Source organism: Numida meleagris, chromosome 1 (genome assembly GCF_002078875.1).
Source record: "Numida meleagris isolate 19003 breed g44 Domestic line chromosome 1, NumMel1.0, whole genome shotgun sequence".
In the NCBI taxonomy this organism is placed as follows: Eukaryota; Metazoa; Chordata; class Aves; order Galliformes; family Numididae; genus Numida; species Numida meleagris.
In genome coordinates, this window is record NC_034409.1 from 23875381 (window position 1) to 23888095 (window position 12715).

The following is a 12715-nucleotide window of genomic DNA, read 5'->3' on the forward strand; positions in this document are numbered from 1 at the left end:
GTTAGATATTAGGAGGAAGTTTTTCACACAGAGGGTGGTGACGCACTGGAACAGGTTGCCCAGGGAGGTTGTGGATGCCCCGTCCCTGGAGGCATTCAAGGCCAGACTGGGCGTGGCTCTGGGCAGCCTGGTCTAGTGGTTGGCAACCCTGCACTTGGCAGGGGGGTTGAGACTCGATGATCTTTGAGGTCCTTTTCAACCCGAGCCATTCTATGATTCTATGATTCTATGATTCTATGATTCATGCTTTTTATAAATGAAGCAAGAAAATTCATGATCAGGAGAAATGGGTGAAGTAAACTAACTGCTGTTCTGCTAAGAAATCTACAGTGTATTTTTTTTAACAGGAAAGCTCATCCATAGTGCAACTAAACAGTAAAACGACCCAGGTTCTCAGTCAAGTCAACAATAGCCAAATACAGTTTGAGTCATCTTTTGATTAAAGAACAAACAATGTTTTTCATTGCCATCAAAATGACCCTTCTTTTTTAGTATTTCTCTCTGGAACAATTTCTGAATATCTAGTAAAATGCTTCGAAGTTGATTACACTACACTTTGTCCCTCCTCTGTTATATAGTATTCTAACGATTCAGGTGGTTTCTCTGCTGTGAAGAGAAAATAGATTGAGATGTCGAACACATTTGTAAAATCCAAACTTCACTAGGTTGCATACAAGAATATAAAAAAATAGAAATGCTATTTGAAATCAGGTTGAAAATATGAAACACACACTCAAAAAAAGAATGACCCAATATCTAAGAGATACAGAAATAATATTCCATCTTTGCTAATCATCTTTACCTTTGCAACATTTTTCATGAGAGTATTTCTAAACTCTTAATTATAATTGTTCACAAAATAAGGATTTCTAAAGTTGTGCCCTCTTTTTAGATTTTATATAACTCATGTATTTTATAATGTGAGTTCTGAAGAGATGAGCGCTTTCAAACGAGCACACAGAGACCACTGGAAACTAAAGGCACTTGCAGAAAAGGAAAACCAGATAATGTGTGTGCCATTTGGGAAAAAAAGAGGCGCTGTGGAAATGTTATGATGCTTATAAGGAAAAAAGTCTATCAAACAAAGGTCAGGAAAAAAACCCTCCTATGAGGAAAGTTCAGGTTAAATGAATGACGATGATGAATGGAAGATTCAGTCTAAAGGTGTAGGATGAAAGTGGACTCTGGAGCAAAGTAGCAGATGAAACAAAACAGAAGAGTCTTAACATAAAAGTTAAACTTGTCTGAAAGAAGAGAGGAAAGGAGCCAAGCCAGCTGGCAAATTCTGAAGCAGGAAGACTATGGAAAGTTGTATTTTGAAAGTATTGCAAAGAAAACTATTGGATAGAATATACCCAAGGATGTGATAAGAATGGAAAAGGAGTGACGACAAGACAATGGAACTTACAGGAAAACAAAATCCATCATCCTATTACCCTGTTCTCTATTTGAAGCTTTCTGATGTCACATCCAGTCACCTGATTATAAAGTATTCAGTACAAGTAATTTGATATATTTTAGATGGGATCTCTCATACATTATGGGCTATATTAACAAATAATGAAAATGAATGGGTACTTTATTGTTTCTGGAAAACATACCTCTAGTTTACATAATGAAAGCAAATAAATGAATAGTCTTGTGTTTAAGCCTCTCTTAATAAAATATTATGCTCAACCACAAATGTATTATATGACCTGACAAAGCTACCCAATGTAAATTCTATAAATATAAAAGTTTAATATAGCAGTGAGATTGCTTTGGAACTAGTCGCAAAAGAGCACCGTGTTCCCTATTTAAAGTATAATATCTTTATAAAGAATTAAAGTACACTACAACTCTGTCTGATTTGGGAATAAACATCACCCAGACACCATCTAAATTTTACCAGCTATTCCAGTCCTTTGTTGGCTACTGGCAGGGCAGAGGGAAAGTTATTAGATTATCATGTTATGAGGTAACAGCAGAAAGTGACATAACTGTGTCACTATGGGTATGGATCTTCACAAGCCCCCATGTAAATCTGTCAGTCCCAATTCTATAAATCTAAGCTTTTTTTTTCCTCTGCCATGTTTTACCTTACCCTGTTTCTTGACCTTTTTGGCCTTAAATTCTGACTTCATTGTTATCTTAAATCTCCATAAAACTGCTTTGTGATGTCTTTCAATTTTATTCTCTTGTCCTTCTTCTGTAGTTTACTTTGATAGAATTAATACTGATAAAATACTAAACTGAAATTTGAAATCAGTTCAGTTTATAGAAGAGAATATATTACTCTAGAGCCACCTATCTTCTCCTTCCTTCTCCTTTTCTTTCTCTCCCTTTCTTTCTAACTTCTCTTTATCACTTCTTTTGCTCTCTACCCCTTCTGTCTCTCTTTTATCTTTCCTTTCTCCTTTCTCTCCTCCTTTCTCTCTTTTTTTCTCTTCTTCCCTTCTTCCCTTCCTCCCTCCCTCAACTTTCTCTAAATCTTTTTCTCTCTTCCTTTCCTTTTTCCGTATTTTTATTTCTTTGGTATAACAACTCCATGCACAACTATGTACTACTTGAGTGGAGCAGTCAAGAACAGTTAATAGCTGGGATGTCCTTGGAAGTTAAAATGTAGTGATATTTGAAGTCACTGGCGCTCTGCAGAGAAAAATGTAATCTATGTTTTTAAAAGGTAGTTTAATTACTCAGCAATCATGCAGAACTGAGAAATATAGCTCTGCTTCCATGATAATAACTCCCAAAACTGCAAAGGTCGCTTACTCAATACCCTTGCTACATGGCAAAATATGAGAATGACACCAAGACTCAAAAACTCAACATCATGTTAGTCTATTATTTGGTATTAACATTCATATATATTTTTGTAGTATTTCATAAAACCTATTGTGTATTATTGTCATTAAAAAAATACGAGATTTCAGCTCACTTTGTTCCTTAAAAAAAAAAAAAAGTTCATATAGAGCCCATTTATATGGCTCTAATTCAGCTAAAACTAAAATTAAAAATGAATGGGAGTTCTATATTAGCAAGTGGATGGGGGGACCTTGCACAGAAGCAAAGGTAGCAGTACTAATTACGATCAGCTTTCACTGACCCTTACTGCTTTTCCTTGTAATTTCCCTCTCTTTTTGTGTAATTATTCCATCAACTGAAAAGAGTTCAAAGCTTTTATTATGTTAATTCTTTTTAAATTATTCATACACATTTAACATTTAAACATAATCTTTATATGGTTATCATGATATTACTAAAAGAACATCATCTAGTTAATGCACTGATTAATGATTTCCCAGAAATTTGTGACGTCTGTCATACCTGAACTCCTGAGGGTGGAACTCTGGATCTCTGTGCAACCTGCTCACAACTTTCTCTGTGAAAACTACCTCAAAAAGTGAGTCAAGCATGTGTGTATTCTTTTTAACCCTTTTAATTCCCATCAGGATGTAAATATTGTGTGGCTGCATACTTGAAAACAGGTTCTTAGGTTCTATTCAAATAATTTTTAATGACAAACAAATCTCATCAGTAGTCAGTATAACATCTCAAACCCTGGAGGTTTCCATTTTTTTGTAAAAGAAACAAAGAAATCGTATAAACACCTAATAAATATCATACACATGTAATAATCAGTTATGAACTGGTCATACTATTTAGGACAAAATTCTGTTCAGTACCATGGACAAGTACAGTCAAAATAGAGCATATGAAATAGTGAGTACAACTTAAAAATAAAATTTCATAAAAAAATATATATGTACTGATAAGCTCCTGCTCTTCTATAGTAGGATTATTTATCTTGAATACTGATAAATTCTCAAGACCTAACTTGTTGAAATCATCACATGTTAAAAAAATGTGGCAAAAAGAATGAGCATCAGAAAGCATGGGACTTTGGAACAGGTTAGCATTTATAACTTGTTCCTTATGTTAACTTGTCCCTTCAGTTTGTCACTAACAGAAGAAAGTAAAAACCAAAAAAACCCAGCAACCTAAAAAGCAGACTAAAATCCCCAAAGCTCTTGTCACTCCTTTTTAGCATAACTTGCCCTTACAAGTGGTATGAAATATTTACAATGCACTATATTTATCTTCATTTGTTATATCATGCTGAAGATAAAAGCCTGGTGTAAAAAGTGGTGGCATAACACAGTCCCTTTATTTTTTCCAATATTTTGTATATCCATTTCCCAAGTAAATTAAATTGCACATAATAAATCAACTTTTTCATAATAGTTTAATAGCGTACTTTCATTATGTTAAATTTAAAAATTGTACATATTTCATAAAGCTCAACAGTCCCAACAAGATGTGGCAAAGCATTTGATTAATAAAATGAAAGGCTTTTCCTATATGAGAGTAAAAAGTTTGACTTTTAACAACTGTAATTATTAAATAACTAGAAAAACTTTTAAGGAATCAACAATTTTCAGTTTCATAGCTCATATTTTACATCTCAAAATAAGCTTCTTAAATTAGTCAGCCCTGCTAGAACTACAGACAAACACATTTTACAACCTTGTACACTAAATTAGCTGCTACAATATGACTCTGGTATCAGTAAGAAAGTTAAAAAAATAATTCCACACCCCATCTTTTCAGTAAACTCAACTGGGGTCTGTCTAATGCCAACAACAGCATCTTTACACTCCTAATTCTCTTCAAGAATGCAAACTGTCACTAGAATTATGTTTCAAGACATAAGCTTGATCTGTCATATAGATGTCTCACATTTCCTGAGATCACTTTTCAGAATCTATCACAGGTCAGTGTAGCTAGACATGCCATTTACTTGGGACCAAGTTATAGTCACACAGAAATCAAAGTAAATCTATCCAGAGTCTTAAGTAATATCAAGAACCATATTTGTGAAAATTAGGGAATCTATACTTGCTTTATTGTCATAAAAGTAAATGACTTTGTAATATCCAACTCAGTACCCAGTCTACATCAATATATCACTTCAAACAAAATGGCAGATCCACATCCTTTTATGCATGATCACCTTAAAATATTGCACCTGGGTTGTCCTTATCGTTACTTTAGTAGCACTGTTAACAAGTCCTGTCAGCAAACACAATGCACTATTAAAAAGCCACTGATAACTCACAGATCTTCATAAAATATTCACATTTCAAAATCCAAACCAAAATAAAATGTTAGAGCAAATGGCAAAGACACCAAACACTTTTGAGATTTTTTGTTTTTCTCAATTTATCTGTAGTTTGGGGGTTTGGGTTACTTTAACTTCTGCAACGTTTTTAACCCCATATGTGAAACACTTAGAAAGAAGTGCTGAGCTGCATTCATGAAGTTTTGTAGCAAAACAACTACCCTCTCATTTTTACTATTGAATTTTTTTTTTAAATCTTGCATTTTTCTTTCTTGCCAACCCACTTGTTGGAATGTTGGCTGTAACCAAACACCAGCTGCACTTACCCCAGGGTTGTCATGGTGACAATGGTGTACCAGAAGGCTGCGGGGATGCTGGTGAACTTGCTGGCTGATGAACCTTTCTCTGCATAGTACATGACTGTGGCAAAGATGATGATGGCCATGGTGAGTGAGAAGAGGAGGAAGCCTAACTCCGAGGCGCAGCTTTTGAGGGTGTAGCCCAGGATGCGCAGCCCCTGTGAGTGGCGGGAAAACTTAAAGATCCTGAAGACACGAAAGACTCTTAGTGTCACAAAAGCCCCACTGACATCCTCATTATCCGTCATCACCAGGCCAATGTAATACGGCATGATGGCTACCACATCAATGATGCTCATGACACTGCGCACGAATTTGTAGCGACTCGGAGCTGCCAGCAGGCGTAGGAGATATTCAACTGTGAAGATCATGACACAAGCAGTATCCAGACAGAAGAAAGCCACAGCGTAGCGCTCTCCGCAAGGCAGCTCCTTGATGCGACCTGGGCTCACCCCGCAGGGCACCGTCTCCACCACATTGGCAATAACGGAGACAGCAATGAAGAAACCAGTGACATAGTAGAAGACTAGAGCCAGCGTACTGGTGTGTGGGTTTTCAAAGGCCCGCCACATCCTCTGCCGAGCTGTCATCGAGGGCAGGGAGCTCTCAGCTGCGTGATCCTGGTCGGCATCGTCCTGCAGGCGCTCGGCATTCTCACGCCGGCGATCCTTGTACTCCTCATAACAGCAGTCGCCAATGATCTCCGGGATGATGCCAAAAAAGGCCAGCTCCTCATCGTAAGCAGAGATGCACTCCTGGCGGGGGTAGTGAAGCTTCCCAGTACGGTAGAAGTTGAGAATGTGGCGGAAGATATCAGGGTCCCGATCAAAAAAGTACTGCTGTGTCTCAGGGTGGTAAAAGAAGTCCCGCTCCGAACTGCCCAGCAGAGTGTCAGGGTAGCGCTCCAAGGTGTCCAGCCATGTCTGGAACTGGATGCCACTCACATTCAGCACAATCAGAGAGTCTTGGCTTCGTTTCCTCTCCTGCCGTGGAGCAGCTGGCATGGGACCTGTGGCCACTGGCATCCATCCTATGGCTGCTGCCCTGGCAAAGGGTAACCAAGCTGCTACGCCCGCTGCCATGGTCCCAAAGAGCTACTACAGCTGAGAGAGTGAATCTACAGACAGTTCTGGTCCAGCCACTAAAATACAAAAGGAAAAGAAAAATACAAATGCTCACACATTTTCAAAGCTCCAGAATTTCCAAACATTTCCGCAATTTTCAGAATTAACCAGGCTGTCTGTTTGATTCCTCCCCTTTATTTGCCCCAGAATATCCTTTCCAGGGGCTGGTTAGCCAGTTAGGACAATAAATCGGGGCACTTGGAAAATCAACGTATTCATGGCAGCTACAACTGCCTAGCAGCCAGATCCTCTGTGTACAAAGTCCACGCGATGCTCCTGGATGGAAGCTGCGGTCCACAAAGCGCTACCCCCGGGAGCCCGTTGGCAGCCCTGGTGCAGCGGTGCGGCCACCTGGAAGTAGACGTTCTCCACGCGCGATGCAGCCTGTCCCCCCGCCCCTTCCCCGCGCCGCTCCCCGCCCGCTGCCGGCGCGGGGCCGCGGCCACCGGCGGAGCCGTCGCCGGGCGGGCTGCAGCGGGGCCGCTCGCCGTGCCGGGGCGGAGGGGTTGGGCCGGGCGGGCCGCCGCGGAGCAGCAGGGGACGAATCCTCTCGCTGACCTTGATCGCCGCCCCGGGGACTCCTCTTGACCCGCGCTAGGGGCCGGGGCAGCCGGCGGGGCAGAGGGAGGAGCTCCAGGCGGCAACATTAAACTTTAAGGCAAGTTTTTTTCGTATAGGAAAGGCATCAAAGGGCAGAGGGGAGCCGGGAGGGGCGAGGGAGAGCGCCGCGGGGCAGGGAGCGGTCGGGAGATTCCGCCCGGAGCGGGGCGAGGGGCAGGGAAGGTGCTGATGCGGAGCGGGGCGGCGGTGGCGATGGCGAGGGGAGGGCGGGGTGCGGGGGGCACCTCGGCAGCGGCCGAGCGGGCGGCGGAGGGCGAAGGGCAGGGAAGCGGGGCAGGGGAGCGGCGGCGCGGAGCCCCGGTGCGGCAGGTCGCGGCTCGCGGCCGGATCGTACACCCCGCGCCCCCCGCCTCCTGCTCCTCTCCCCTTCCCCTCGGTTCTGCTCTCGCATCCCTCCGGCCATGCCCAGCCTGCGGCACCTACCTGGGAAAGTCTGGCGAGAGCGCTCAGTTGCATAGAGACTTTTGGAAATGCGGGCACTGCCGCTAGATCTCCGCACCCCGCCGGGAACGGCGGGGAAGTAGTTGCTCCTGAGAAAGCTTGATCGCATCCAAAGGGACATCGATAATAAGGCTTTCCCTTTCCCCCACCCCCACCCCCCTCCGCCGCTGCCGCCGCCGAGCGCCAAGCAACAAGTTCAAGGGGTGGGTGGGGGGAAAACCAACGTAATCGCGCCTGGCGGCTCGGCGGAGCACGTCGTTCTCGGGGCGCGGATCCTGCGGCGCGGGGCTGCCGGCAGGCGCGGCCGCTGCCCCTGCCGCGGGGCTGCCGCGGGGTTGCGGGTAGCGGCGGCGAGGCCCTGGCTTGGCCGGGGGCGGAGGGGTTCCCGCAGCCACGCCGCGCTGCCGCCGCCCGCGGCCGAGGGGCGCGGGGACGGGCGGTGCCGGAGCGGGGCGCGGGGGGCGCGGCGCGGGCATCGCTCCGCGGGCGGAACAAAGGGGCCGGGGCGGCTGCGCCGGCGGCGGGGAGCGCCCGTGTGTGCTGTGTGTGTGTGCGCGCGTGTGTGCGTTCGCGTGTGTGAGCGCGTGTCTCTGCGGGGCCGCGATCGCGCGGTCCGAGCCCTCCTTAGGCAGCGCCGCGCAGAGCCGCCGGAGTTGGCGGTGCTTCAGGCAGGGATCGGTGCTTGGAGGAGGGCGGCTTAGGAGATGGCTTAGGTGAGGTATCCGGGGGATTCCTGGGCAGCGCTAGCTCCTTTCAAGGGGAGGGGAACGATTCACTGAAAGGCAGAGAGAAGAGGGGTGAAATGCCAGGGAGCGGAGTGCGGCGGTGCTCCTCACGAGCCGCCCCGAGCCGCTCCGGAGCTCTGGCTGCAATATCCAAATGGCTCTTACCCGCTTTGGGAAAGGCGAGAGCTGGGACGGGGATGGGAGCCCTTTCCTCCTCCTCTCCTTTCCGCTCCCGTGCAAAGCCGCCCCCTTTTTCCCGTCGCTAGATGGCGTGTGGATGACGGGAAGTGAGCGCCCCGCCGGGGCCGTGCTGCGGGGCCGTGCTGTCAGCAGCCGCCGGCAGCGCCGCGTCTGCGGGTAGAACGAGCTTTGCGTGCCGCTCTGACAGCCACGAGAAATAAAAGGAACTCGCCGTGTTGTCTTAAATGCGATCCTGAAAACACTCAGTGTCGTCTTCACACAGCTCGCATCAGGATAGCTTTCCGAGGTATCCCTCCTTACGCTGGTTTAATAGCATAGGAGTAATAGGGCATGCAAAGGAAGCACGGAGTAAGCGGGTGACTTTATGCTTGAAGATCTTCTGGTCATCCCTCCCACTCAGATAACCCATCTCAGTCATGCGTGAAAGAAATTTGAAACAAAACACATGAACAGGAGAGAAAAAAAAAAAAAAGGAAAATGTTGAAGGAAAAAAAACCCAACAACAAACCAACCACAAAGCCAGATAAACTGAAGTCTGAGAGTTACCTCATTTCCATATTTTAATAAAATATGCTTAACACCAATACATATTAGCTTCTGTGCAAGTTCCTGTGATAAAGGTGAGCACGGTCACTGCAAAATCTGACAGTAATCTGTAACAGTGAGATGTTCCCATCAGAAATCCTTGAAGACATGGGGATAAGGGGCTTGGAAGTGTTTGGATATGATTCCTAACTTAGGAAATGTAATTGTAATGATCAATCACATTTATCGAGTCACATAATATAACATCACATAAAATAAAGGATACTTTCTGTAGTTTTACTGATTTTTTCTTCCTAAGTCAAATGTTCAGTACATTGTATCCTATAAGCTAATCTATTAATTTGAAATTAGTCAATCAACATGCTGGTATGGAGCCCTCAGTGATGTGAATGTTCTTATTCCATATGTATGATTCGTGCTTATGATTTGTTGATGCAAAAAGACAATCCTATGGCAATTAATAAAGTACAATTTATGGTCTTGTCAGCTCAGCACTGAGACTTCCTTTGCTGCAAGTACTCAAAAGAGGGTTCCCTTTCAGCTGTAGATTCATTTGTTGTCAATGGTTGCTCTTATTTTTAACCTTTCTAGCTTCGAAGAAAACAGTTACTGCTTTCAGCTGCTCTTTCTATGTGGTTTTTACAGAATGACTCTTCACTTGCAACAGAGGTGTTTTCCCCCTGCAGAGATGAGAATGAGTTTTATTAAAGAATCACTTTGATTCTTTTAATCTAAATGATGCTTCAGATACGTAACATATTTTATCAGGAAAAAAAAGAAAAAATATAAACAATAACAAAAAAATTTCACTTGGACAAATGAGTATCAAGTGGTGTTCTAACACTGTGCTGATTTTAAGTCAGAGCTTTGAAACCAGTCCAAGTTGAAAGTATTTTCTGACACCACTGACTATTTGGAATATGATTACCTCACCTTAAATTTTGGTATACAGTGTGTGTGTCAGGGAAGCCTCCTGTAGAAATAGAATCATGAAAGGAAAAAACAAAGACTGTTTAGCTAAGCATACTCTATTGCCTCCTTATTCTAGCAAAATGTCCCTTAAAATACTACTCGGAAGTGTTAACCAGGAAGCTCAAACTTTCATGAGTTTCATGCTTTGAATCTGTCTGGCTGCAGTATTCCCTTTTTTTTTTTTTTTTTTTCCTTTGTATACTACAGAGGGACTAATTTCTGGTACATGAAGTGTACCTAAATAATCAGTTCCTCTGAAGTCAAAATCCTTCCTGTGACATCACAATTAGCTTTGGGGAGATTGGTGTGGTGTGGCAGGGAGGATTATGACTTCAAGTAGGAATTAAGTAGCAGGGACTCAAATGAGACAAAAATCCTGTTTTGAAGCAAAGAAAATAAATCTCAGTAATCGTAGGAAAAGAAGAAAATGCTACCGAAGGGAATGTAACAATGGCCTCTAATATGAGCTGCTTCTTAATTCTTTCCAAAGTCATGAAGCACAAAGAACTCTCTAAGGATTAAATAAGATAACAGCTAGAATACATAAGTTTATATTAACACATTAAATTTTTTTCTTTAATATTTTTAGAAGCATTTAGAACATTTAAAACCAAGAATTTTCTTTATAGCCAGAATCATATACATCTCCCCTGCTTAATTCTTTCAGTGTTAAGCTAGCAGACCTTCCATGTGAGCAAAGAACAGTACAACGATTTAATGCCTCTTTGTAAGCTTTAACCTCAAGGTTCAGCTATACCTTTGTTTTTTTTCCGCTTCGTCTTTAGTCTAGAAGATAATTTCACATTTCCTACATTTGTGTACTAAGATTTTTGTATACTCAATACCAAATACTTGACATTATGCACAGATAACTGGGTTCTCAGTATATGCTACTGACTTGCGGAATCAAACTCTATAACCCCAGGTTAGGTTATGAAGCAGGTATGTTTATTCAGCGCTGCGCATACACGCCAGTTGCGAGGGGGTCTTCTCCCTGCCAAGCTCGCACACTCCTAGACAAAAGTGTTAAACATTAAAAGCCAAACTTATACATATTCATTGGGCCCGGTTACATATTCATTACTTTTCCAGGAATTCATTTGCATGTTGTCCCTCCCCTTTGTGCATGCGTTGTAGCTCCTTCTGGTGGTCGTTGGATGAAGTGTCAATGTCTTCCTCCCCACCTGGTGGTTGCTCTTGGATGAAGTCAGAAGTCTTCTTCTTGACCTTTGTCCCAGTTTGGGGAGGCTCTCCTATCTTGCATGCCTTTGCAGTTTCTTATTATACTTGTTCCCCCTTTCATTGTTCTCCCATTGGTTCGTCTCTTGCTGGTATTGCTTGCAGCAATACTTCCTTGAGCTAGCAATGGAGAGCTAAACTAAGCGATGGTTGACAGTGAAAAGCTAAGCTAAGCAATTTAATGGACAGCTAAACTAGGCAATAGCTAAGCAATACCCTTAATCTTTAAACTCAAGGCCCCTAATTCCCAACTCACTACTCTTCTCCTCCTGGATGGGTAAAGACAGCTTCTGTGAAAGAGTACATCTGCTATTTGGTCAAAGAACGCAAAGCATTTTTTTCTTGACTTACAGCAACCAAAATTACTTACTAATCTTCAAAATACAATTTCTTCCAAGATCCACTCTGGTTATGATTAAAAGAAAATTCTACTGATCTGCTTCATCTGCTTCATATGTTACTGATTTGTAGGTCTGAGTGCATCTCATTCGGAACAAAAGAAGTTTGAGGTATTGTTTATTGTTTTGCTTGTTTGTTTTTCTGGTCAGTTGGTTGGACATTTTTTGAATAATACAAACAAAAAAAAAGATAATGCTTTGGTAAGGCATGCAATTAATGCAAATATATGTGTTTATAGGTCACAGTTTCTTCCTCTTCACAGATTTGTCACATCTAAATCTGCTTGTTTGTACTGTGTTTCTGACAGAATCATAGAGTCTTAGAATCGTAGAATATCCTGAGCTGGAGGGGACCCACAGAGATCACTGAATCCATCTCCTGGCTCCACACAGCATGACCAAAATTCAAACTCTATGTCTGTGAGCACTGTCAAAACCTTCTTGAACTCTGGCAGTTTGGGGCTGTGACCCCATGACCACTGCCCTGGGCAGCCTGTTCCAGTGCCCGACCACCCCCTGGTGACAAGTCCGTCCCTAATCCCCACCTGACCCTCCCCTGACACAGCTCCATGCCATTCCCTCGGGCCTTGTCGCTGTCACAGAGAGCAGAGCTCAGCGCTGCCCCTCCGCTCCCTGTGAGGAGCTGCAGCCGCCATGAGGCCTCCCCTCAGCTCCTCTGCTCTGGGCTGAGCAAACCCAGGGGCCTCAGCCGCTCCTCATACATCTTGCCTTCTGGACCACTCACCATCTTCATAGCCCTATTTTGGACACATGGTTTCATGTCTTTCTTATATTGAGGTGCCTAAAATGGCACACAGTGTTCGAGGTGACCAGCACAGAGCAGAGGGGACAACCCCTCCCCTCTCCCGGTGGCCGTGCTGGGCCTGGTGCACCCCAGGGCATAGTTGGCCCTTTGGGCTGCCAGGGCACACCGCTGGCTCATGTCCAACTTGTCATCAGCCAGAAACCGCAGACTGCTTTCCGCAGG

At 43.8% G+C, this 12715-nt stretch overlaps 1 protein-coding gene across 1 annotated transcript in view; it reads right to left on the reverse strand.

The window, feature by feature from the left end:
* KCND2 (potassium voltage-gated channel subfamily D member 2) overlaps window positions 1-7905 on the reverse strand; it is a 272477-nt gene extending 264572 nt beyond the window's left edge. The window contains exons 1-2 of the mRNA XM_021384830.1: window positions 7629-7905; window positions 5428-6601 (exon numbers count right to left, since the gene is read on the reverse strand). Coding sequence (XP_021240505.1) covers window positions 5428-6542 — 1115 coding nt within the window. The 5' untranslated portion in view covers window positions 6543-6601; window positions 7629-7905. The remainder of the gene's footprint in view (window positions 1-5427; window positions 6602-7628) is intronic.